General features: G+C 43.6%; 1 protein-coding gene across 9 annotated transcripts in view; it reads right to left on the bottom strand.

Annotated features, from left to right (window-relative positions):
• Positions 1-27919, bottom strand: part of TNC (tenascin C) — a 97918-nt gene that overhangs the window by 43009 nt on the left and 26990 nt on the right. For all 9 annotated transcript variants that reach the window (XM_055350499.2, XM_055350502.2, XM_004048510.5 and 6 more), the window contains exons 2-12: positions 26875-27467; positions 22206-23615; positions 20551-20814; positions 19054-19169; positions 18134-18290; positions 14280-14549; positions 12890-13075; positions 12532-12621; positions 10076-10339; positions 1073-1345; positions 225-497 (exon numbers count right to left, since the gene is read on the bottom strand). In XM_055350499.2, coding sequence (XP_055206474.2) covers positions 225-497; positions 1073-1345; positions 10076-10339; positions 12532-12621; positions 12890-13075; positions 14280-14549; positions 18134-18290; positions 19054-19169; positions 20551-20814; positions 22206-23615; positions 26875-27331 — 3760 coding nt within the window. In that variant the 5' untranslated portion in view covers positions 27332-27467. The remainder of the gene's footprint in view (positions 1-224; positions 498-1072; positions 1346-10075; positions 10340-12531; positions 12622-12889; positions 13076-14279; positions 14550-18133; positions 18291-19053; positions 19170-20550; positions 20815-22205; positions 23616-26874; positions 27468-27919) is intronic.

Raw genomic sequence — 27919 nt, forward strand, 5'->3', positions numbered from 1 at the left:
CTCACTTTTTTAAAGGAGGAGTAGGTGGAATTTTCCATGGAACTGGGCTACAACTAGGACTTAGCCAAATAAGGGATGTGACATTTAGGAAGAAGCAGAGATGATTCACTGGTATTTCCCCAATGTGGTAGGAGCTGATCCCAGTTTAAAGCAAGAAAGTGCTTTGATTCCTCCCGAGCAGAGACAAAGGGGAGGAAGTGAATTAGTGAATTCGTCTAGAATACCTGTCAAGACTTCAACAGAGAGAGGGGTTGTGCTGAAGTCCTGAGTGACCCCGCGGATGGTGATGGTATAATGAGTGGCTGCTTTGAGCCCAGGCAGGTCCGTGGACCTCAGTCCTCCTGGGACCGTGAGGTTCTGGGCTGCCTCTACTGTGTCAGCCTCCTGCACCTGAATGAAAAAGTACTCATAGGCCCCTTCCGGAGCTGTCCAGTTGAGTTTGAGGGCATCCCAGCCCACCTTGGCCACCACGAACTCTCCCAAATTGGGAGTTTTCCCTGGAGAAGGACAAAGAACTAGTTTAGTGATCAAATCACACAAGATCCAGGGAATCTTTAACACAAGAATAAGCTGAATAATAATATTACTGAAAAAATGTGACTTTCTTTAGATAAACATGCATCATGCAACTCTTTAAATTTTAGAAATGGAGCAAAGAGAGGAAAGTGCAGGAAAATATTTGTTTTTGTTTGTTTTTTAAATCTTAAAGAATTGCCTTAACCCTCAGTAGATGAGAGAATTTTGTGATTTTCTTTCCCTTTCATATACAGTGCCTTAACGTCCTTTAACAGGAGAGAGGCTGTTTATGGAGCTAAAGGCCCTCTCCATGGGAGCTGTGTGTTTAGTCCCGCGGGTTGAGCTCTGTACAACTCCCAAGGGTGTCATTCATGTGGAGTGAAGTATTAAAAGTTGCCTTGGGGTTCTGTAGCGTGATGGCCTGGTGTCACAATTAGACCCCATAGACATAAGTAGTGGCAGAACAAGTCCATTCCAAAGCTAGTCGTGTCTGATTATTCACGGGCAGTTTCCTGCTGGGAAAAACAGAAGCTATAAACAGAAAGGAAAGAGATACCTGTGGAGGCCTCAGCAGAGAGCACTGGTGTTCTATAGCCCTGGATCACCCCATAGATGGAGACTGTATAAGGTGTAGCGGCCTTGAGGCCCGGTATGTCCACAGCCCGAAGGCTGCCAGGCACGGTGAGGTTCTGAGCTGCCTCCACCTTGTTGGCCTCCTGCACCTGAATGATAAAGTGCTCATAGGCCTGGTCAGCTGCGGTCCAGTTGAGTCTGAGGCCATCCCAGCCAACCTCAGTCACGGTGAGGTTTTCCAGCTCAGGGGCTTGTTCTGAATAATGACAGAGATGGGGTCAGTTAAACTATTCCTCAGAAAGTTTTGCTTCTGAGAACCTGGGAATGGCAAACCCAATGCCACATCTATAGGCCATTGCAGTCCAAGTGCCAGGCTTTGTTCACTGCATCCCCTACTGGTGCTGTCCCTATTAAAACACCAGCAGGACAACAATGTCATATTTCTTTTGTGGCCAGGCGCGGTGGCTCGAGCCTGTAATCCCAGCACTTTGGGAGGCCGAGGTGGGTGGATCATTTGAGGTCAGGAGTTCGAGACCAGCCTGGCCAACATGGTGAAACCCTGTCTCTACTAAAAATACAAAAATTAGCCAGGAGTGGTGGTGGGTACCTGTAATCCCAGCTACTCAGGAGGCTGAGGCAGGAGAATCACTTGAACACAGAAGGTGGAGGTTGCAGTGAGCTGAGATGGCGCCATTGCACTCCAGTCTGGGGGATAGAGTGAGACTCTGTCTCAAAACAAACAAAAAAAAATTTCTTTTGCCTTCATGCATATTTGGGTTTTTCTCTTGGAAATGGTATTTTCCTATTGATCAGTGTCCTGCAGATTTAGAAAACTATATGTCTATGTTAGCGATGCTTTGAGCTTCAGTTTTCATTTTGGAACATGTCTTGCATCATAATGGGGTGGCCCTCAGTTATTCTGGGGGTCTTGGTTTGAGCTGTCCGACCTTCTGTATTTTGAGACAATTGGCTCTTCTTAGATACCCTTCTTTTTTGAGAGGCCAAGGTGGGCAGATCATATGAGGTCAGCAGTTCAAGACCAGCCTGGACAACACGGCGAAACCCCGTGTCTACAAAAAATACAGAAATTAGCTGGGTGTGGTGGTGTGAGCCTGTAATCCCAGCTACTTGGGAGGCTGAGTTAGGAGAATCGCTTGAGCCCTGGAGGTTGAGGTTGCAGTGAGCCAAGATTGAGTCATTGCACTCTAGCCTGGGTGACAGAATGAGACTCCATCTCAAAAAAAAAAAAAAAAAAGCCTCTTCTTTTTTGTGCTGCCTCAATATCCTATGGGAGGTCTGTTGTATAGTTTATATTGGGATTTCGTCAGTCTCTAGCGTTCAAATCATTTACATAGATCATATTGGTAAAGATCAGAGACACATTGACACAGTATTATTAAGGCTGAGCTAAGGAAGGTGATAAAGCTTTGAAAAACTGTTCCTTATTAGAAAAAAGAAAGAGGTCCTGGGAGAAGCAGATCTTATGAAGCTCAAGTAAAACTGAATGCACCCTGTTCATTCATCTCCCGAATGCACGAAATTCCGTAAAAACTCACTGGTCTCAACCTGACTTAAGGGAGATAATTTGCCCAGGGCTGAGCTTAAGTGGACTTTGCATAGTTTAGGAAGGAAAGTATTTCTCTGGAAATGCATCCTGTAAACTAGAGAGTAGAAACTGACTTTAAATCATTTAAAAGAACAAACTGTTTTTTTCTATTTATACTTCACATTGCTGCTAATTTCAAATGAGCCTTGTGTGTCCATTAGAGCAGGCTACTAAGTTGAAAATCTTAGCTTGGAATTTGATTGAGGATATCCTTTCAGAGGAGAAAACATTTCTTTTCTGGAATTGATTTAACTCAGACATTTCTAAGTTCTGGGGAACATTCTTCCTGCTTGTTTCATATTGTCAGAGCATACACTTCTTCAAATTTTGTTTGATTGAGAACAGACGTCCGCAAACTGTTACCTGAGGCCCACATCTGGCCAGCTGCTTATTTTGGTAGTCAGCAAGCTAACAACAGTTTTTCTTTTTTCTTTTTTTTTTTTTTTGAGACTGAGTCTCGCTCTGTCGCCCATGCTGGAGTGCAGTGGCGCGATCTCGGCTCACTGCAAGCTCCGCCTCCCGGGTTCACGCCATTCTCCTGCCTCAGCCTCCCGCGTAGCTGGGACTACAGGCACCCGCCACCACGCCCGGCTAATTTTTTGTATTTTTTAGTAGAGACGGGGTTTCACTGTGTTAGCCAGGATGGTCTCGATCTCCTGACCTCGTGATCCGCCCGCCTCGGCCTCCCAAAGTGCTGGGATTACAGGCGTGAGCCACCGCGCCCGGCCACAACAGTTTTTCTTACTTTTTTACATGGTCGGGAAATAAATCCAAAGAAGAATATTTCATGGTGCATGCAAGTCATATAAAATTCCAATTCTGGTGCCACAGATAAAGTTTTATTGGAGCATAGCCATGCTTGTTCACTTATATATTGTTGATGGCTGCTTTTGTGTTACAAAATGTGCAGTTGAATAATTGTGATGGAAACTCTCTGGCCTATAAAGTCTAAAATATTTACCATCTGGCCCTTTACAGAAAATGTTTGCAATACTTGATCTTGAATACAGACTCCTCTTTAACCCCGACTCATGTCCTAAAGCTTACACCGGAGGCTCCAAAGCAGTTCTTAACCACTTAAACATGGTCTTTATGAGAAAGGGAGGACCCCAAACTGCAAGTGATGTATCTAGATTTAGGAAAAGAAAGGAGGTGTCAACTACCTTTAATCCTGCTGGGCCTTGTGAGGCCAGAAACAGTTCCCCGGATATAGTGATTATACCCTTGACATTGGGATTTAAGCACAACTAAATTCAAGAGCATGTCCTTCTCAAATATTTCAGCAGTCCTGATACAGAAAGAGATATAGGACAAAAACAGAGCTAAGTGAAAATTAAATCAACCCTATGTCTTCTTAGCTCTCCTTCTCATCCCACTTTCCTGTTTTTGTTCCTCTGCTGTCCACCTGTCAGAAACTAATCTGTCATTGACAATGTACCCCTTCGTGTGAATTAAGTTACTGTCTTTTTTCTATGGGTGTCTATCTTTTAATCCTTATGTCTAATTGTTACATAAAACATTTTTTTCTATGAAATAAATTTTAAATGCCCCCTTGAAAGAGATATTGGGAAAGTTACCTTACTGGGGGTGGGGGAATGAGATTGTGGATTGCCCATTAAGCTGTGGCAAGAGATGGATGGAGAGAAAAGATGCATGTTGGAAAATGTCTCTTCCTAATGAGAATCATCTTATCTCTTTGAATCAGATATTTAATATGCCACTGATACTTTCATCTAATTGTCCCCACATCCTGTTTCATCTGTTCATATAGTCAATAGAGTGATTTTTTTTTTACATAATGTCATGTTGTTCAGTAAATAGTAATAGTGATGGTGTTGGTACTTCTGCTAACACTTTTGGCTATTTCTCTACTATTTTTTTTTTTTTTGGTAGGCAAATCAAGAAAGAGCATTGGTTTATAACTCAGAGAGGCAGTACTGTGGCCATGTCAGTAGTGGATGCTATGTGTGCCCCACCCAGATCCCTTTATTAAATAAATGCTAGCCAAGTGAGTAAAAGGTACAACTTCCACAAATAAAATCAGTAGCTAAATTAAAGAGAGAGAGGGTCAGAATTATGAAAGAAGGGGGAATATTATGAATAAAAAATACAGTGGACAATAGTTGAGATGAGGACCAAGAGGCTTCACATAAATGCTGGCTCCACATTTCAACTGCAAATGACATACTGTGGACTTACTGCCCTAGAAGCCAAGTGTTTCCATTATAGATTCCACACTGAATTTCTTGGCATTTCTTTATCAAAAGGCTGTTGTCTTCTTCTTACAGCTGTGCACTGGAATCTACCCTCTGAACAATGTCAGTGGGCCTGGGAAATCAGAATTTTGAAACCCATTGCTGTGCTCCTGGTGGGTTGAGCAGCTGGTCTGGAGGAATTTCTGACAGTGCCAACTTAAAAATCTGTAGATTGTTACCATCTTCTAGATAGTGATTACCAAGTGCTGGCTTGATGAGGAACTCACTTCAGCGTCCACTTAGGGGAGAAAGAGTGATTCTCCCACAGCAGGGGCATGGTCACATCCAAGCCTGACAACCCCAAAGGGTATCTTCAGTGGCTTTACTCTCATCTCTCAGAGACAAGACAATTGAAATGAGAAGCCTTGGCTGCCTTAAAACATTCAGTGATTTCTTTGTAACTGCCAAGAACCAAGCCCCTTTGCAGATGCCCCTGATGATGTCTCTAGCCTCCTACCCTACTGTTTTCCCACTCTATCATATAGCAGGACTGTATAGCTTGCAGTTCACTGAGGTAAAGTTTCTCATGCTTTTCAGCTTTTCAGATGCTATTTCCTCTGCTGGAAATGTCATTATTCTTTCTCCACTTGCCCAGCCCCTTTTCTTTTTCAGAACTCAACCAAACATCACTTCTTCCAAAAAGCCTTCTCCAATGCTTTTCATTCCCTTTGCTTAGGTCTGTGATGGGTACCTGTCTGTATGCTCCTGCAGCCTCCCACAAATCCCTCTAAAACAGATAAGCTACAGTGTTATAATCTGGGTTTTGGTTCTCTCTCTTATAGCAACGTGCACCATTTCTTGAGAAGGGAAGCTGTTTCTTTCTCTTCTATACACCGGCATCGCCTGACCCACAGTAGGTATGAAATAAATATTTGCTGGATGAATAAATATTTGAATAAATTTCAGTTTGGTCTGTGAGAAAATCAAAATAGCAAATAAGAGTCGAATGTTCTGTATTACTGGTAGCTGTGGCTAAAAACAAAATTCCACCTCTCTTCTTCCAAAATTACTGAGAGCTACTGGGTTGTCACTGTCAAGGCTTATATTGCTATGAAAAGATGCTTTGCTGGCTTTATGTTTCTACCTATCACCCCTGCCTCCTGTCTCTTATGGCATGCAGCAAATTCATGGCTTTGACCTTAAGCAGGGTTTAGTTGGGTTTATGAGAGTACAAAAGCAGAGAGAAAAGGGAGAGAGAGGAGAGGAGAGAGAATAAGAGAGAAGGGAGGAAGGAGAGGGGAGGAGAATAGAGTGGAGGAGAGGGAAAGAGAAGGGAGGGAATGGGAGAGGAGGAGAGGGAATGATGCCTGGTACACACTAATTTTTTTAAATGCCAACAGACACGGTACCTTTCGTTCTTCCCTCCTCCCTTCTTTCCTTCCCTTCCTTCCTTCATTCCTTCTTTCCTTCCTTCCTTCCTTTTCTATCCAGATTAAGCAGAATTGATGAATTTCCAAGGGAATGATTTCCCTTATGCCTTAAGGAAAGAATTGGGGAGTTAATGCAGAGGTGGAAGGGAAGAATCAGAAGATTCTATGGAAATGCTGACTCTGAAGTAGCCAGGGTCCCTAAACACTCGTGAAGCTCATACCACATACTTGTCTGCCTTCAGGGCACTGGGATTCAGCAGTGGATGATGGAGTCAGTCCTTACATTCTGCTCACTGATGGGGAGGCAGGCCATAGATATTATAGTAAATGAATACTTGCATAATATCAAGGCAGATAAGTTTCACAAGGAAACCTAGAGCAGCTTGAAGGGGTAGATCAGGATGGGGGTGCCTTTTTAGGCTGGTAGTCAGAGAAGCCCTCTGTTCTGGGTCATACCTGAGCTGCTGAGTGAAATGAGGGAGCACGCTCTGTGAAGTGCTGGGAAAAGAGTGGTATCCAGGGAGTGGGAGCAGCACACTCCAAAGCCCAAGGGTGGGAGCGGGCTCAGCAAGCTTAAGGAACAGTGTGAAGGCCCAAGAGGCCGTGGTGAAGTGAGCAAGGGAATGAGTGGCAGGACTGAGGTCAGAAGATGGGCCGGCTGTGCCAGATTCTGTAGGGCCCTGTAACCCATGGCTGGGTCTTTGGGCGAGAGATGTGATAGGTGGCCAGGTTATACATATTTTTAGTATGGTGCCACATCAAGAAAAAGACTTACATTATGGCCCAATCCATCAGTAAAACCCTGGAATTCTCTAGGAAAAATTCTTCAGGGCCACTGATTCTTCATTTTTCTCTGTAAGCCCCACAGACATTGAGTGGCGCCTGGCAGGCTTCTGCTATTAAGAATCCAGTGATACAGAGCTGGAAGGTTCTTGCTTCTGATGGTTGAACCTAAAACTCTGCAACATTTCAGGACTTATAGCCACATGGCTCCTTCACCCAAGAGCTCTCACTTTTCCTGGGCTTCTACTTCTTTAGCTATTCCATTTAACACATCTATGTTTGCCTCTTATGTCTCTGTCCAAAAGCGTCTTCCCGTTGTAAGCCTTTCCTGATTCTCTGAAGTTAGATCCAGTGTCTCCTGAGCACTGGCTGCACCCTCTGTACCATCGATCGTAGTGAGCAGAATGTTATCTCAGTGTCTGTTTGTTCGCTACACAGTGAGTTCCTTGGAATTAAATACCCGTCTTCTTTGCTCTAGTAACCCCAGAACTTAGCACAGAGCATGGTGATAGTATTTTATTGACTGAGTGAATGCAGAAGGCTTTAAAAGTTAGAATTCAAGGAGGGAAAGAAACGTCTGCTTCACCTTAAATGAAACAGATATAGTTTTTCCTGTGGAGAAAGGGATGGGGGAAATAGTCTGTGGACAGTGGAGAAGAACCAATAAAAAGAACTTTGCACATTTTTCCCGCACTGAAGAATGTCTTTAAATATGAAACATGATATCTTTGAAATGGCATTAAGGAGGCGTGGTGGGGAAATGCAACTGCTGAGGCTTTGGAATGCCAATATGGGGCTCTCATTCAGAAACAGAATAATTCTAGCTAGTAAATCTCCTGGTTATAGCCACATTACCTCCTTTCTCTAGTGGAGAAGCCCCACACCTCAGGATCTTAGGGAGATAAAACTTCTTCAGTGACTGCGCAGGTGTGAGGCTTTCTCACTGGAGGAAGGAGGCAATGTGGCCATCACCAGAAGGTGGAATGATTGAGGGGCAATAGGAATCTCTCTTAGATACAGCATTTATCAAACTCAAGAGAAAGCTAAGAGAGAGGGGCAGAGGAAGGAGGAGGAGGAAGAAGAGAAGGAGAGAGGGAATAGGGAAGAAAGAGAGAGAAAGAGAAAGAAAAGAGAGGGATTTCATCTTTTGGGTATTTCTGATTCATTTGTTGCCCCTTGACACTTTATAACAAGCTCATGTTTATAAAGCTGAAATTTAAATCTCTACTACAGATTTATTTCTTCTTGGTTCTATCCCCGCCCCCCCCCCCAGCTTATTTTTTAATTAAACTATTCTTTCAGAGCATCCTTTATAAACATCTTATAGTTGGGTGGGAAGCAGTCAATTCAGTCAACAGAATTGACCACGTAAACTCATTTCAGACTCTGGCAGGGACTGCTCATTGTCAGCCAAATTTCTCTCTTACAAATGACCTCAATTTTATGTGGAAGTAACATGTTCAGACAGAAGACTACCTTTCCCTGCCTCCCTTACAGCTAGGGGTGGCCAATGAACTATGGGGAGAAGTGATTGGTGGGGTTTCCAGAAAGACTCACCCAGAAGGTACTCCTCTTTGGGAGTTTTGGTTCTTCCTCCCTTATGCTGCCTAGAACACAGATGTAATGGCTGTATTACAGCAGCCATGTTGTGACACTGAGATGACTTTGAGAATGGAAGCCAAGGACTAAAAATGCTGGAAAAGAAAGACAGAAGCAGCCTGGGTGCCTGACAATTTGAAACTACTAAGTTATCCCTGTACCTCCCAGCTCCAGATTCATTTTATAAGAAAGAAAACCAACTTCTATCTTAAGTAAGTGACTGTGATTTGAGACTGAAGATATTGTGAGAAAGACTCTTCAAGCCATTTCCAAATATGTCCACACTTCTAACCCTTTTCTTGCATATCAAGCTTCAACTGGAATAACATCTCTTGCCATAACACCTTTGCCAGCTCTCCTGATTTCCTTGGATCACTCTTTTTCTCGAGTTCTGTCTAGCATTCTGAGTATCTAGTCTTCCGCAAGCACTATGAGCAGGCACAAATGAGTCCACATAACAATGCTGACTTTGGGAACTACTTTTCCTCAAGTATCAGTATGGTACAATGTATGCAGTAGGTACTCAATACATGCTTACTAATTAAATTGGAATTAAAGACTATTACTTGCCAAACCCTGGAAAAGTAACATTTTCCACCTATACATTTCGAATATTTGGTGGCCAAAATTGAATAGGCTTATTTTTCATAAAGGAAGAAATATTTTAAAAACCTGGTTGTCTCTTCAGTTTAGCCACCGAGTAAGCATGGCAGCAGGTTCAGTGAACAGGTTGCATGGGCCAGAATGGACACAAGTTGCATGGGCTGCAATGTCAGGATTAAGCTGTCGTCATAGACAAACTAGGTTAATGTCTTAATGACTAAGAGAAAAAAGAAAATGAGAGGGCACCATGGAAGTCTCAAAGGGCCGTGTGCCACTCTTCAGGGGTAACCTTGGCAGAAAGCAAAAGACCTGGAATAAAAACAGTTTGTAGAAAATAACCAAAAAAAAAAAAAATATTATTACCAACATCTTGGTCATCTTTAAATGAAGTAAAATGAAAAGTAAATTGATTGTTAGGCTAAAAGAAGGAAATAAACAAGAAACAATTTAAAAGGTGCTGTGATGCACAGTTAAAAAAAGAAAACAAAAATCATAGTTAAATGCAAACACAAACCCTGATGTTTAAAGTTCTCCTAGGAAGAAATATTTTTAAACCCCTATTTCCCAGTGGGGGAAATTTGCTGTATCAGTTGACAGGAGGTAGAAAAGACGAGTAAGCAGCCCTTTCAAAGTGGTGTTCAGGGGCTTCAGGGATGGAGAAGGTGGCTTGCTTTTGCATTTGGCTTTCTCATGTGAGGACACCCTGGCTGAGGAGATCTGCTAACCTCAGAATTAACCTAGAGTTTGGAGGAAGCTCAGGGCAGACTCACCAGTGGATGCCTTCACACGTGCGGGCTTGCTCTTGTGTCTGCCTTTCTCGGCTGTCAGGAGGACATTGTACTCCTGTCCTGGTTCCAGGCCTCTCAGGACATAGGAAGTGGTGTTTCTTGGAAGCTGCACTCCCACCCACTGGCCTGTGGGGAGACTGTAATTGAGGCGGTAGCGGTCAAATTTGGCCAACGGTGTCTTCCAGAGCAGGGTCAGGCTGGTCTCTGCAGTTTCAGAAACCTGAAGGTCTTTGGGCGTGTCCAACTCTGGGAGGAGAACAGAGAGATGAATGCTCTTCAGGCTGCAAGGCAGGGCTGCTTCTGGGGCTGAAAGTCAACTGCGTCTGGGCTGGAATCCTAGGTCTGCCATAGATGAGCTGAGGGACCACAAGAGAGTCACATCTCTGGGTCTCTCTTTTTACTTTTGTAAAATAGGTCTAATTATACATCACCCACATGACCCCATCGGAGTCTGAGAAGATTAAAAATAATGTCATGGAATATCCATTCCATAAAATGCTACTCAGATTTAAAGCAGTTAAAAGGAACCAACTATTGATAAAAGGAGCAATTTAGATGGATCTCGAGAGAATTATGCTGAAGGAAAAAAAGCCAGTTTCAAAATGTTACGTGCTGTATTGCTATGCACTGAATGTCTGTGCCTCTCTAAAGTTCTTATGTTGAAACCTAATCCCCAATGTGAAGACATTTGGATCTAGGGACCTTTGGGAGGCCTCATGAATGGGAGTAGTGCCCTTATAAAAGAGACCTTGCCCCTTCTGTCCTGTGAGGACACAGTAAAAAGATGGCCTGCTGTCAGCCAGAAAGCAGGCCTTCATCAGACACCAAATCTGCTGGCATCTTGATCTTGGACTTCGCAGCCTTCAGAACTGTGAGAAATAAATTTCTTCTGTTTATAAGTTACTTGGTCTAAGGTATTCTTATTCTTGTTACAGTAACTCAAATGGACTAATATGTGTAGGATCCCATTTATGCAGCATTCCTTGAAATGGCAAAATCATAGAGATGAAGAACAGATAAATGAACGCCCAGGGTTAGGCAGAGGGGCAAAGGGAGGGAGGTGGCTGTGGCTGCAAAGGGTAGCATGTGGGATTCTTGTAGTAAGACTGTTCTGTATCTTGACTCTAGCAGTGCATTCACAAATCTACATGTGTGATAAAATTGCATAGAACTAAGTATATACACACACATACGAATGAGTGTATGCAAAACTGGTGAAATATAAATAGAGTGGACAGATTACGCCAATGTCAATTTCTCAGTTGTTATATTAGTCTACATTTATGCAAGACGCTACCCTTGGGGGAACCTGGGTGATGGGCACAGGGGATCTCTCTGTATGCTTTCTCACAATTGCATGTGAATCTACAATTATCTCAAAATCAAAAGATTAAAAAAAAAGAATTGGCATATAAATGCCCAGACTTGCATCCCGCATAATGTGGAAGCTCAATGATGATCCATCTCCTCTTTACACACTAGCCTCCTTCTTCCTCATAGTGCCTGCGGGGAGGTAAGCTGGGGGCTGGGGGAGAGGCAGAGGAGGAGTTTTCTTTTTGCAGTGCAAACTTCCCAGAAAAATGGAAAAAAAAAAATCTTGAGGAAAGAATCAATGACCTCAAATCAGGTAGCCCCTCAGCATCCTCACCTACAAGCTGCGGCTACAGGATACAATAGGTAAGTGCAGGGCCTGGACTTAAACTACAATCCTGTTACTTATAATCTGCTTGACAGGGGTATAAAAGTTAGGTGTTTTCTCAGAGAAAACCCCACAGTTGTGTTTGGACTAGATAATGGTTTATTTAAAAGATGCAACTGATTACCAACTTACAAATGTTCATGAATTTCTTACAAACCCTGGTTCCAATTTTTCTTTAAAAAATCCCGGCTGGGCATAGGGACTCACGCCTGTAATCCCAGCACTTTGGGAGGCCGAGGTGGGCGGATCATGAGGTCAAGAGATCGAGACCATCCTGGCCAACATGGTGAAACCTCCATCTCTACTAAAAATACAAAAATTAGCTGGGCGTGGTGGTTTGCACCTGTAGTCCCAGCTACTCGGGAGGCTGAGGCAGGAGAATCTCTTGAACCCTGGAGGCGGAGGTTGCAGTGAGCTGAGATCATGTCACTACACTCCAGCCTGGTGACAGAGCGATACTCCATCTCAACAACAACAACAACAACAACAACAACAACAACAACAACAACAAACACAAAATCCCCAGTCCCCTTTTCTGTACAGGGGATGATGTTGGCATCATACAGATGGACCGTACTTATGTTCCTTTTGAATTTCGACATTGGGGCTAGATGGTACTACAGGGCCCTTTCTCCTCCAGGCTTCTACTTTTTCTCTTTAAATAGGTTTTGGCCACATTGGCTCTGTCTCATCTGCCCAGCACCAGCTCAGTGGGATGGGAATTCCAGGTGTGCCTCACCTGTGGCTGCGTTGATGGTCGCTGGATTGCTCTCCTTGTCTTCCTTCACAGCAGAAACTCCAATCCCATATTCAGTTCCCGGCCTCAGACCTAAGGAGAGAATGTGCAAGTTGAGATTCATCCTGAAATCAGAGAGACTTTCAGAGGATGATAAAAATGGCTTTGAGTTGGTCTCTGGAGGCTACAACAAATTTTCGGAATGTTTTACAAAAGAACTCACTGCAATCCAATAAGCAGTATTTCAGGAAATTGGACTTATTTCTGAGGGTTGCAAATGGGGACATGTGGGAGCAGGTGCCCATCCTTTAAGGGCCCTCTAGGGCTGGCTGGCTCAGGCTTGCAGAGATGCAGAGCTCACCTGTGAGTGTGGTTTTGGTTGTGGCTTGTTGGCTCTTTGGAACATCAACCTCAGCGTGGTCCCCTCCAGAGATGGGTGCATACTTAATTCTGTAACTGTCAATAGCTGCCTTGCCATTCCTCCATTCCAGGGTGATGCTGTTATCTGTCTGGGAAACACGTCGAAGATTCCTGGGAGCATCGAGGCCTGTTTGAGAGAAGGAACATTTGTATTGAACATGTCAGTCACAAGAGAGCAGGAGTCTTTGACAGCTCAAGCTGACATATGAAACATGCCTGGAACTGGAGAGAAATTACAAAATTCTCAGCACACTCATCTGTCCCCATAGTTGATGTGCAAATCTAGACAAGTGCTACAGATTTGGCACCTTTCCCTATTATGGATGAGTGCGACACCTTAGTCATTTGTGTTTTTCTCAGACTTTGTGGTTAAAGAAACAATGCAAAGACTTAAAAATAAGCTCATGAGTGTAAAAACTGGTCTTTTGCATTTTCTCATCATATTTCATTCTTTATTTTATTTTTTTGAGACGGAGTCTCGCTCTGTCGCCCAGGATGGAATGCAGTGGCCCGATCTCGGCTCACTGCAAGCTCCACCTCCTGGGTTCATGCCATTCTCCTGCCTCAGCCTGTAGCTGGGACTACAGGCACCCACCACCAGGCCTGGCTAATTTTTTTGTATTTTTAGTAGAGACGGGGTTTCGCTGTGTTAGCCAGAATGGTCTCAATCTCCTGACCTCGTGATTCGCCCGCCTCGGCCTCCCAAAGTGCTGGGATTACAGGCGTGAGCCACTGCGCCCAACCCCAATTTTTGTACTTTTAGTAGAGACAGGGTTTTGCCATGTTGGCCAGGATGGTCTCCATCTCTTGACCTCGTGATCTGCCTGCATCAGCCTGCCAAGTGCTGGGATTACAGGCGTGAGCCACCACGCCTGGCCTCCTCATCATATTTCTAATAACTCACAAAGTACTTACTGAGCTCTGAAAAATATTTACTGAACGAAAAATTGACACTTTTGAACTTTTAAAATAATGCCATAGGCTAAAGTGTTAGGAGGCTCATTTGTCATATATGTTTTCCATATACCGTATTTTACTTTAAAAATATTTATTTGAACTTTATTTTAACCAGAACTTTTGTCTGAGAATATCAGACCAGCATCTTCTACATATGTCCCCCACCCCCAAAAGTGCTTTGGAAGGTTATTTGGAATTTTTTTTGAAAAATTAATTAATAAATTGCTACAATATTTTAAAATTTACAGGAGTAGAAATACCCCTTTCATTTTTCGTAATGTAAAACGAGCCTGGAAGATATCCCAACATGGAGTGGGATGGAAATCTTTCAATCTTTCCTTTACTGTATCTGTTAACAGTGGGAGGCCTTTTACCTGTTGTGAAGGTCTCTTTGGCTGGATTGCTTGACATGTCACCTCTGCGGGAGATGAGGGACACCTCGTACTCAGTGTCAGGCTTCAGGTTCCCGATGGAGTACTGGTTCTCGTCCTCTGTGAGATCGATGGTGGTACGGTCTCCTGGCACGTCTTTGATGCCGTAGGTCAGCTCAATGCCATCGATCTCAGCCAGGGGCTTGAACCAGGTGATCAAGGCAGTGGTGTCTGTGACATCTTTCACCTCGATCTGGCTGGGGGCATCCAAGCCTATGATGGGCAGAGGACAGAGAGGCTTCAGAGGTTAGGGCCATTGCCTGAGGCTTAGCAGAGAGAGGACTTTGTAACTCTCCAGACCTGTGGGTGAATACTTAGATATATACTAACTGCTTGACTTTATTTTGCCTTTCTGAACCTTAGTTTTCGGTTTGATAAGCTATAAGTAGGGATAACAGCAGCTACCTCTAGTGTTTTTTGTTTTTGTTTTTTTCAAATCTTAAGAGAGATAAAGCTTGCAAAGCATCTAGCACAGAGCCTGGCCCATGGATGTCACATGAAAAAAAAAGGTTGTTCTTTTGTTATTATTATTATTATTATTATTATTATTATTACTGTTCTCATAAGTTGAGGAAACATGCTTTGGGGATACTTTATTTGAAAAGATGAACTTAGTCTCTTTAAATTTTTAATTAGGCAAAACTTCCTGGATGTTTCCTGAAAACTTTTCCATCAGAATTCCCAAGCAGAAAAGTGAGGCAATAGACTGTCTTGACAGTGTATGGAAACTTATTTTTGATAAAAAGAATTCACGCAAGAAAATCATTGCTATTTCAAGCCTTGCCTGTCTTTGCAGGCTCATCTTGACTTTTTCTGCCCCACCCACTGTGGTGTTGTACTCTGATAGATGCTCCGAGCTCTGGAAGCACATTATGCTGTTGGGCACCGCCTGGTCTCTGTACATGCTGTTCTCTCATTTCTTCTTTCTAAGATCATACTTCCCTCTAAAAATCTCCTATGCATCCTTCAAAATCCCACTTAAATGTTGTCTCCTAATGAGAAGCCTTTTTTTAACCCGGCTTCAGTCAGGTAAACACATATTCCCTCCCTGTGGCTGCCACTGTCCTTAAAGAGCATTCTAATATCATACGTGTCTCATTGTTTCATAACAGATTTCTGTACAGTTTGAGTCAATTTAGGTTGGGTTATTCATTGATTGAGAGAGTGAGACTTTTAAATTCCCAGCATAGAGACAGGCATATTCTGGGTATTCAGTGAATCTTTGAATCTTTCTTTCTTCTTCTTCTCCTTTTTTTTTTTTTAAATGTGTTTTCAGCATTGGTTCAGTAAACAATAACAAGTGACAGGAAGTTGGCTTTATACAGGGAATGAAAAGGAACAATAATTTACAGCAGATTGTGAGAAAACTGCAGAGTCTGTTTTTGAGGTCTAGGTGTTGATACATCAGTCCCAGCTCACAGATGATGTAAAATGCACAATGAAAATGATGTCGCAAAAATGGACAGAAGCTGCCTGCTCTATGTTCTTATAGGTGCTAGCAAGCACCCAAACCATACCTACTACCTTCCTTAGTACCCCTTGCATTAAAGAAGTTGGGTTTCCGTCAAGGACACTGATATCCCCCTAGATTTGGGACCCTTGAATAGCAGAAACTAACAATGCTCTGTATTTATCAGGTGCAAACATGGTGCTTTGTTTTTTATGTCTTGAGTCTTATGACAACCCCACAAGGAGAATACTATAAACCCATTTTTCAGCTGTTGGATCTGGAGCTTAAAGAAATAGATTTTTCCAAGGTGATGGTGAATGGTAAAGATGGAATTCAAACTCAGAACTGATTGAATCCAAAGCCCATCCTTTTCCCCGTTTACATGACAACACCTCTCAAACATATTGACCTCAAAAGTAAGTATAATACCACCTTTATATAGATGCCAGACAGAAGGAGCCAAATGTGTTTTGAACTAGAAGTTTAAGGCCCTTTAAATCTGGAAAAAAGGTTAAAGGTTTAAAGGTTTCAGGTATATGTGGTAAATTGCGGCCAGCCGTGGCGGCTCACACCTGTAATACCAGCACCTTAGGAGGCCGGAGGCGGGTGGATCACTTGAGATCAGGAGTTCAAAACCAGCCTGGCCAACATGGTGAAATCCTGTCTCTACTAAAAATACAAAATGAACAGGTAAATATTTGTCCCCCTATGTTGAAATTTATGATTACGCAACTTCAAATGTTGGAATGTTTGTTCTAAAATATGAAGAAATAAAGCAGACAATTCCCAAATTTAGATAAACAAAAGAGCAGTGAAAAAAAAAAAAAAAGTTCAGTGCACCTCCTCCATAGCAACTAAGCATTTGCTTTGTCTTTTCTTTGTCTTTCTGGTGATCTAATGATTTTTTTTTCCTGTTGGTACCTGCTTTTCTACCTACCACAGAGAGGTGGTGTCAGGATGATGGAAAACACTTGCTTATGAAAGAGAAAATCCTTTGAATTGGCTCTGAGCTAGGCAAAATGTGCAAATATTTAAATGCAAGATGTTCTTTCTTGTCATTAGCAACTGATTTAATTTTTCCAACAACCCCCTGCCAAGAAGAGTCGATTACTTAAAGAGTTGGCGCATATGTTATCTTGAAGAAAATAAAGAGGTTTTCCTATATAGAAGTGCAAAATTATGCATTTTTTTCTTTTTAAAAAATTGCAGCTGTGCACGGTGGCTCACGCCTGTAATCCTAGCACTTTAGGAGGCCGAGGCGGGTGGATCACTTGAGGTCAGGAGTTGGAAACCAGCCTGGCCAACATGCTGAAACCCCCTCTCTACTAAAATACAAAAAAATTAGCCAGATGTGGTGGTGGGAGCCTGTAATCCCAGCTACTTGGGAGACTAAGGCAGGAGAATCACTTGAACCTGGGAGGCAGAGGTTGCAGTGAACTGAGATCGTTCCACTGCACTCCAGCCTGGGTGACAGAAAAAAAAAAAAATGTTTCCTGGTGGAGCAACTCCAAATTCAGGTCTTTTTCTCACCAAATGATCTAGTACTGCTAAATCCTATTCTACTCCCAAGAACTTCTGACATCATTAGTATTGAATGAAATTTTATTTAGGTTCCCATTGAAGAGATGGAATCAACATTCTACATAAACCAGAGCCTAGTCAATGTTAGTGGAAATGGGGTTAAAGTTATAAAACTTACTCTGGCTTAAAGTTATGCCCCTGATGGTGTTAACTATGTGATGTTAAAGTGATTTAGCTTCTTTAAGCCTTAACATTAATATTTTCCCTTCCTCTGTCCTACAACTGGGTGCTAATATTAAACTAGTGACATGATGCTAATTAGATTGTTAGCAATGGGCTTAATTATCTTCAGGTAGTCACACCCCTTTGAAAGGAGATTTTGAAACTCCTTTCATCAAGAGATGGATCTGTTTCTCTATTCCTTAAATATAAACTGGCCGTGGGATGTGCTTTGATAGAAGTGATCTAATGCCAATTTTGAACCTGTTCAATAGCTGTGTGAACAGGACCAGCATCCTGGAGAATGAGAGGCTCTGCGAAACAGAAAGACACCATCCTGGCTGAGGCCATCCTAGGCCAATCCGCCCCTTAAGCACACAGATACATGAGGAGTGCAGTCAAGAACAGATAAGCTGCTCAGCTGAGCCCAAACCCAAATCACCAACATGCAAAGAATTGTTATTTTAAACCACTGTATCTGGATTTTTAAAAATGCAGCAAAAGTTAAATGATGTAGATGCTATATGAGAAGGCACTTTCTCAACCAGGAGGTGCTATGAGGTACAATCAGCCTTATCATTCTGTAAGTATTAAAGGTGATACTCACGTGTGGTGGTCACCCTCTTCAGGCCAGGGCCCCGGGTATTGTTTTTCACTATGTGCAGAGATATCTCATACTCTTGCCCAGGAGCTAGACCAGTTTGCCGGTAAGAGGTCTCTGGCCTCCTCAGGCTTTTGGTGATCTCTCCCTCATCTTCTTTATTCTGAGAGATAGAGACAGCTTGGTAAGAGTTAGGGGAGGTGCCAGTCTCTTAATTTATGTGATTCATTCACTCTGCATTCATTCATTCCTCTGTTATTCTTTCATCGATTCATTAGGCACTTACTATGCATCAGATCAGTATGTAAGCTACTGAGGATACAGAGATGATAAAGACATTTCTCTAGTTTGTTTCTCCCATTCGTAAACTTTTACCCCTTTGTCATGCAAGTCAAATGACAGAATGTGAGAGCCAAAGGAATTCTGAAGGCACAAGCTCAATCCCTCCTTGGGTAGATTGAGGCCAGCATCAGAGAAGTAGGGTGATTGTTGGATAGTCACACAGCTGGTTGGTGGCAGAGCCTGGGCTTAAATTCAGAGAACAAGTTCCCTGCTTCACATGTACTTTTGGGCCTGGAGAGAAGGGTTGCTCAAATCTGAGATGTACCTTTATTTTGAGGGAGAGGCTGTTTCTTCTCTTCTTTGCCTCTGAGTAGAGATTTCTAAGGTGATGACGGACAATTGGAACCTTGAGGTGACAACTTCTATTTGTCTAGGGTCTCAGCCCTAAGTGCTACACTTACTTATTAAAATCAGGGAAAAACCAATATCCCTTAAAATATAGATGCAAACACAAAAGATGCTAATTAGAGCCTTGTCCTCCACCAAAAACTAAGGAAAATTAGTTGATACAGAAATCTTCAGAACCCTTTGGTCATCTTTCAAATCCTTGAGATCAAATGGATCTGCTCTTTTGTACTCCTTACCATATTCCGGAAGATGATCTCCCAGGTTTCAAAAGCAATGTCTAGAGGATCCCACTCCACTTCCACAGATGTCTCCTTGATGGACTTGAATTTCAGGCCTTCAGGTGCAGGTAAGTCTGTAAGTAACAACATAAATAGAACGTAAAGATAGGGCAGGTGTGTGATTGGGCAACGCAGCCACGATTCCACTAAACCAGACTGGATGTCTGCAACAGTCAGGGGCTGACAACCAGAGCAGGTGTCCTTTTAAAGCTTCTTCTGGGATGAGGTCTACTATGAGGCTGTATAAAAATTAATATTAGGAAAAATGGTATGATTAATTTTGGCAATTTCATATGGTTAAATCTAAAATGAACGCAGGCTTTAGAATCAGACAGACTTGGGGTTAGAATCTAAGCTCTACTATCAATGTGAACTTGAGCAATTGCACACAATGCTCTAAGCCTGAGTTTCTTCACCTGGAAAAAGAAGGTAAATATGTCTACTTCTTGGGAATGCATTGAGGAGTGAGTGATATACTCCACTCCAGTGTGTAGACTGCTGGGCCTGGTTCGTGGCATGCAGAACAAGTTGAATAAATGGCAGCCAATGTTATTATTAAGCAAAAAAGGGTCAATTTCTAGCCAGAGCTTGCTTTTTAGATATGAAGGTAATTGTACTGATACTAAATTCATAAACCAGAATGTTTCCACTTAAAGGAAAATAGTCAGTGATCTCCACTGAAAAGTAATAGAGTGGTTAAGAACGTAAACCTGCCAGGACTGCCAGGGTTAAAGTTTTGCCTCTACTCCTTGTTAGCTGCATGATTTGGGATAAGATGCTTAACCATGCAGTCTCAGTTTCCTCATCTGTAAAATGGGGTTAACAATAGCTCCTATTTCATACATATACTAACTCATATAATGAGGACTCTTTTTTTTTTTTTTTCTTGAGACAGAGTCTCACTCTGTCACCCAGGCTGGAGTAGAGTGGCATGATCTCAGCTCACTACAAACTCTGCCTCCTGGTTTCAAGCTATTCTCTGCCTCAGCCTCCTGAGTAGCTGGGATTACAGGCATGCACCACCAGGCCCGACTAATTTTTGTATTTTTAGTAGAGACAGGGTTTCGCCATGTTGGCCAGGCTGGTCTTGAACTCGTGACCTCAGGTAATCCACCTACTTTGGCCTCCCAAAGTGCTAGGATTACGGGCATTAGCCACCATGCCCGGCCAAATATGTAGACTGCTTACAACAAAGTCTGATACGCAGTAAACACTTGCTAAATGTTACTTGTAATGATTTTCTCTGGCAGGAAGTATATAGGAGAGCAAGGAGAAAGATTTGATGGAAAATGAGGGATTTCTTTAATAAGTGATTCTATGGACTTAATTCTAGGCTCTTATTTGGTATAACTGTAAAGAACAACTATAGGATTGTAGGGGCCGTGGCGAGGGAGGGTTATACACTGGGTGGGCTGAGGTCAGGTGAGGCTGCCCAAAAGAGTTCTGCTCACTCACACGTGGCCACCCTGGCGCTGACAGGAATGCTCTTCTTGTTCTCCAGGATGGCAAATACACGGATAAAGTACTCCACACCAGGCTCCAGCTCCCGGATGATGGTGGACGTCTGGTCCCCAGGCACACGGAACTGCATTTCCAGACCGCCCTCGTGGGTGGGCGTGTACACGACAAGGTACTCTGTGACCCGCATCTCATTGTCCCAGGCCAGGTTGACCGTCTCTTCCGTCACTTCTGTCACAACGAGGTCTTTGGGAGGAGACACTGGCAGGAATAAGAAAGGACATCTGGGGTCAACAGTGTGCCCTCTAAAATCTCTCTAGGTTTGTTCGACCTGTCTTTTCCACTGTCAGCCACAGAGGTCTGAAGATCTTCTGTTGCCTCTAAAATGCAGATGGCATCAGGGACCCCCTGCTGTGATCCATCTTAAGACCTGTGGTGGCTGTTCCTTAGTCCATTTCCGTCAGGCTGGAGTCCCAGGTCAGCAGTGTGGCCTTTGGTGTTTCTGGCCTCTCCAACTTTCTGTGCTTCCTGGGTCTTAGCTCAGATGCAGGCTGTTGGCATGGGAAAGTGCAGTCTGAGCCTCACTCCCTGCTCTGAACTTTGAGTTACGTGTCCCTAGCACTGGGAGGGTATTTTGGGCATATCTGGTCCAACTTTCTTATTTTATAGAGGTGAGTAAGGCAGAACGACTTGACCAAGCTTGCTCACCTCATCAAGTTTAGAACTTGTATCTCCTCCCTGCCAGCCTGGTGTTCTTTCCAACCAGCCTTCCCTGCTTGCACCACATTGAACACAAAGCCATTTATTTATGTTTAGATACCAATAACTTTAGTAAAGGAAAAAATTCTCCATTATGACAATTATAATATGGGTAGATGAGAGGAGTACAAAGAAGACACTCATTAAACATGAGCATTAATTTTCTCTCCTGTGTTTTAATTTAACCAGGGTTTACTAAGCACTTAATATGTACCAGGTCCCATACTAACTGCTAGAAATAGTGCCCTTTTAAGGATAGGAGCTTGCAGTCTTTAGGATTAAAAAAACAAAACAAACAAAAAAACAAAACCAGTTACAAAAGACAATGAAAAGACAGTTCAATCTTGTAGATAATAGGCATTTGGTCTTTAGCCGAGCATGCATTTGAAACAGTTGTTTTTATGTAATCTCACTGCATATTCAATTTAGCTGAATTTTTACATCCATCCAAATACAGAGATTTTGTTTACTGTTGGTTTGATGTCAGTGGAGAGTAGGAAATAAAGTTGATATTTAGCAAAAGAGAAAGTATCCCTTTATCTACCTCATCTTGAACACTAGATGTGTTCTGGCCTCTCCAACTTTATTTTAAACTCTATGTAGATGAGTTAGGCAGACTCGAATACCAGCTCTGTGATGTGTCAGCTGTGTGTCCCTGGGACAATTATATAACCTCTCTGAGCCCTTCAGCCCTTAAATAGGTCACCTTGTAACAACCGAATGACAGGGCCCCCTTAAAAAGTCATTATGGGTGTGTGTTTAAATGGATATATTAATACGTACAAAGAATCAGTGTGCATGAATGTTTATAAATATAAACGTAGTTTTCCAACCCATACTAGGAGTCCACTCCATCATGGCCATTATATGCTGGTCTGCGCCCTGGGACTCACCCTCTGAGCAGTCTTCTCCACTGTAGCCCTCGTTGCAGATGCAGCGGCCCGAGACGCATTGTCCTAAGTTGTTGCAGTCACTGGGGCAGGAGCGCTGGCCACAGTCCAGGCCTGTGAAGCCCTCGTGGCAGATGCACTGGCCGTCCACGCAGCGGCCCTGGCCATGACAGTCACTGGGACATCTTTGCTCCTTGCAGTCTTTGCCCATAAATCCTTCATGGCACACGCACTGCCCATTCACACAGCGACCCCGGCCATGGCAGTCATTTGGACAGGAGAGTTCTGCACAGTCAGGGCCGGCGAAGCCGTCCTCACAGACGCACTGTCCGTCCACACAGAGGCCCCTGTTGCTGCAGTCTCTGGGGCACTGGCGATCCCGGCAGTCTTCCCCTGTGTAGCCGTCATCACAAACACACATGCCATTCACACAGCGGCCATGCTGGTGACAGTCATTAGGGCAGCTCATGTCACTGCAGTCATAGCCCTTGAAGCCCTGCTCACATACACATTTGCCCTCGACACAGCTGCCCCGACTGTGACAGTCATTGGGGCACCGTAGCTGGCTGCAGTCCTCCCCAGTATAGCCCTCATCACACACACACTGCCCATTGACACAGCGGCCATGGCCACTGCAGCCATTGGGACACTTGAGCTCCCCACAGTCAGCTCCAGTGAAACCATCATCACACTCACACCGCCCGTCTACACAGCGGCCACGATTGTGACAGTCAGCAGGACACCTCTTCTCGCTGCAGTCCACACCGGCAAAGCCCTCATCACATACACACTGCCCCTCCTCACACCGGCCCTGGCCGTGGCAGGCATGTGGGCAGGTGAGTTTCCCGCAGTCTTCACCTGTGAAGCCTTCTTCGCAGTAGCAGGTGCCATTGATGCAGCGGCCCCGGTCGAAGCAGTCATTGGGGCAGATGAGCTCACTGCAGTCTTCGCCCGTGAAACCCTCATCACACACGCACTCATTCTCCACGCATCGTCCACGGTTGTAGCAATTGTTGAGACACAGAGGCTTGTTGCAGTCATCGCCTGCAAAGCCATCATGGCACACACACAAGCCATCTACACACGTGCCGTGCTCCTCACTGCAGGGCACCGGGCAGATTTCACGGCTGCAGTCAGCCCCGGCGTAGCCTTCGAAACAGATGCAGACTCCATTCACGCACTTGCCCTGGTCATTGCAGTCGCTGGGGCAAGCCAGCTGGCTGCAGTCCTCGCCCGTGAAGCCCTCGTCACAGATGCACTGCCCATCAATGCACTGGCCTCTAAGGTGACAGTTGCCTGGACATTCGGGCTCAGAGCAGTTGGGGCCTTTCCAGCCAGGTTCGCAGACACAGCCACATCCTTCAGTGCTGAAGTTGCCCCGACCGCTACAGAAGGGCCTGGTGTCCAAGCGGCCTGCAATAAAAGAAACAGAAGTTCTCAGCCAGGCTTAAGCAGACACATTTTTCTGTATCTACCCAGGGCACCCAGATTCAAATTCAGCTGAAGGACGGTTGCACCCTCAGGCTCCGTCTGGCTTGAGAACCATGTAGTGTGTGAAATCAGATGAGACTCACATCCTGTTATACCAGGTAGGAATTCATAACCTGAACTCCCCGAAATTATAGGCTTGTATGCCAAAACAGTGTGTGATTATGCATAGGTGTGTGTGTGTGTGTGTGTGTATTTCCACCCCTGGGGAGCGGATTCATAGTTTTTGTCACATTTTCAAGAAGTCTTACTATTCCTATGATGATTATGAGTCACTGCCTTGTGGAATGCATTAGGCTGGGGCTATGTTACTATTTCTTTCTTTTCTTTTTTTTTTTTTTTGAGACAGAGTCTCACTCTGTCACCCAGGCTGGAGTGCAGTGGCGCCATCTTGGCTCACTGCAAGCTCCGCCTCCTGGGTTCATGCCATTCTTCTGCCTCAGCCTCCTGCGTAGCTGGGACTCCAGGCGCCCGCCACCACACCTGGCTAATTTTTTTGTATTTTTAGTAGAGATGGGGTTTCACCATGTTAGTCAGGATGGTCTCGATCTCCTGACCTCATGATCTGCCTGCCTTGGCCTCCCAAAGTGCTGGGTTTACAGGTGTGAGCCACCACGACTGGCCACTATGTTATTATTTCTTTAGTGCCTCATCAAGGCCAGGCACATAAAAGATGCCCAAGAAATAGTTGTTGAACTGAATGTAATTCTGACTTTTTGATTCAATATCTATGCCACATTTGGCAAGGGATTTAGACTATCTGGAGCTTAGTTTTCTTATATGTGAAGTTGGGCCAATAGCCCACTTCCCTGGGGTATATCTGAGTTAAGTAAACCCCTTAAGAGCTCACTCTTGTGTCCTTGTTATTTTTTTCTGTTTTCTTTTCCAAAGTTTTTTGTGGAAGGTTGGCTCAAGTTGGTATGTAGGTTTATATAACCAAAACATTCTAATTTTCCGCAACTAAAATGAGGTAGCTAATGGCTTTCTAATTCTATAAGGACACCTTTCAGTTTGGCTCTGTCCCCAGAAAAGTATCGTGCCTTTATCTTTTCTTTTTTTCTATCCTGAAGGCTAAGTGGAGGTCAACTTAAAGAATGTGGGGTCAAGGCTGACATTACTCGAGCCCCTTGAGGCCTAAATATTGCCTTAGCTCAGTTTGCAGAAGTCATTGGTCTGATCTCTATGGAGCTTAAGGAGAAGAAACAAAACGCACTTCTTTATTCTCTGCACTAGAGTATATTCACTCTATAGTCTCTGTACGTAGAAACAGCTTGTATTAATATATTTTATCTCCTTCTTGACAGCAGGAAGAAAGAATTTTTTTTAAAAAGCTGATTTGTAAAGTGAGAGTCTAAGTATGTACTGTCTAGTATGGTGGCCCTTGGCCACATGTGGTTATTAGGCATTGAAACGTGGCTAGTCTAAATTGAGATGTTCTGTAAGTGTTAAAATACACATCAGATTCCAAATAGTATAAAATAATAGACTGAAAAATATCCATTAATAATTTTTATATTGATTTCAGGCTGAAAAACCAATATTTTGGCTCTGTTGAATTAAATAAGAGATGATTAAAATTATGTTTACTTGTTTCTTTCTCTTTTCTTTAACATGACTACTGGAAAATTTAAGATTACATGTGTGAGTCATATTCTCATTAGACAGCACTGCTCTAAACAATCATTTTAACTGACTACTTAGCATTACTCCTACTGTGTATTCTCATCTGCATTTTTCCAGGGAGTTGACAGAAGTGGAAGATAAACTAACTTATGCCTAAAGAAAATGTTTTTAAAAATTGCCTTAGAAACCTAGAGCCTGTCCTGCAGAGCCGTAAGACTATTTCACTTAGGGTGGTTAGGTTTACTCTTGAAATAATTGTTGAAGAACATTTTGGTAATTTTTTTCTGAGTGGCAGAAACAGATTTTCAGCTCTGATTTGAAGTTGTTGAAACTCATGTAGCTTTATCGACTTTAGTTATTGGAGATAAAGACATAATTCCAAAGCAGCAAAATTCCTTGAAATAGGATGCATGTGGAAACAGGGCGTCCATGGGAGAGTATGAGCTCTGGAGACACACAGGCACATGCAAAATCCCTCTCTCTCTCTCTCTCTCTCAATCTCTCTCTTTTTTTTTTCAGATGGTGTTTTGCTCTTGTCACCCAGGCTGGAGTGCAATGGCATGATCTCAGCTCACTGCAACCTCTGCCCCTCGGTTTCAAGTGATTCTCCTGCCTCAGCCTCCTGAGTAGCTGGGATTACAGGCATGCACCACCACACCCTGCTAATTTTGTATTTTTAGTAGAAATGGGGTTTCACCATGTTGGCCAGGCTGGTCTTGAACTCCTGACTTCAGATGATCCGCCCGCCTTAGCCTCCCAAAGTGCTGGGATTACAGGCGTGAGCCACTGCGCCCAGCCAAAGACCCTATCTCTTATTGCTCTTTGTGCCATCTTGTGCCAGTGGGTTAATCCCTTTGAGACTCATTTCTTTGATCTGTAGAAGAGGACTTATCTTCCCCTCACCTAATCTTTACCTTAAAGGGCTGTTGGGAGGATTAAATGAGATAATACAACAGTGCCTGTTACACAGAGGGAGCTTATATGATTGTAATCATTGTAATTGCTATTAAATTGGAACTTTTTTCTAATTCTTATAGACTCAGCACTATCACAGGCAGCACTGTGCATTTGTAAGAATACTGAAATGTGAGGAACTCAACTCCTTATTGGAGGACCTTCAGGAATCCCATCCTCTTTCCAGGCCTCAGTTTCTCTATTTGTAAAATGAGGTGATGGGGCCACACCAGTACCTATCAGAGAGTGCTCTCTGGGGTAGAAATTTCACGGCGTACTCATAGGTTTTGGGGTAGAAAGTGGGTAGATTTCATGGTCAAATACGTTTTAGAAACTTATAATTAAGGTAAAATAGGGTTTTTCAAAGCAGGACTTATCAGAAGCCTGAAAATTCCTCTGAGAAGCAGTTGTCGCCATGACTCCTCCAAGCGGGAGAGAGATGGCTGCAGTCTCCACACTTATTTGAACATAAAATCTCTTTGTAATGAACACTCTGGGAAGCTAGTTTTCTAGTGAGCCCACTTTGGAAGCAAGTGATGGGTGCTGCTATGCTCTTCATTTCTCCATATCTGCACAGTGTGGGACTGGGCGGGCCACCAGCTCATACCTGTGGCAGGCTGGAGACAGCAGCCTGCTCCTGCAGTACATTGCTCCCTCAGGGAAGACACCAGGTTCTCCAGCTCCTCCAGTCTGCTCAGCAGCTCCTTAACATCAGGGGCTGCGGCACAGCCACAGGCCCGGCGGGGGATGTTGATGCGATGTGTGAAGACAATCTGGTTTTCCCCATCCACTGTGTGCTCCTGGAAGCTTTCGCTGGGCTCTGAAGGCGGTGCCAGGTCTTTCTCCCCACTGGCTGACTCCAGATCCACCGAACACTGGGATCCCACTGGCAGCTTGATGTTGTAAACGTGGTTAAACACCACTGGCTGGTTCTCCTCTGGCAGGGTGGCGTTCACTCCACTCTGTCGCTTGTGCCGGATGACTTTCTTGAGGACCCCACCTTCGGTAGCGAGGGCAAGGAAAGCAAGAAAGACACCTGCCAACAGCTGAGTCATGGCCCCCATGGTGGAGGTGGGTTTGGCTGGGTGCTGCTGGGGCTCTAGGGCTCTAGGGTATCTCACTTTCAGCAGAATTGGGGATTTAGAATCACAGAGTAGACTTCAAATCAGTTGTCCCTGATCTTCTTGAAAGAATTATTTTCTACAAGCAAAGATGAACAAAAAAATTATGAGTATCTACTATTGAATATATTGAATATCTACAATTCCAAGTGAATTTTGATTTTATATCCCTGTATTTGAAGCTCTCCTGATAATTTTTCATTATATACCCTTGAAATAACATACAATGGTCTCTAAAAGAACTTTGTCACTTGAAGGAATGATTTCACTCACTATTCAACTTCTGTAAATTTAAGGAGACAGAAAAACAGACAGAAAAAGGTAAAATATTGAAATAAAATAGACATAGGTTTGTATCTTGGCTGTAGCTCTGATCCCTTGGATAAGTTATGTAATTTTTCTTTGCCTTATTTCACTTTCTGTATAGTGAAGATCATAGTTGCTAATGACAGGGTTAAAAGAATGATGTAGAAGTTATTTGTGTATTCATTAATTCCTTCAGTATTTACTATGTCCTCTGAGTGAATTATT

Source organism: Gorilla gorilla, chromosome 13, assembly GCF_029281585.2.
Source record: "Gorilla gorilla gorilla isolate KB3781 chromosome 13, NHGRI_mGorGor1-v2.1_pri, whole genome shotgun sequence".
NCBI lineage: Eukaryota > Metazoa > Chordata > Mammalia > Primates > Hominidae > Gorilla > Gorilla gorilla.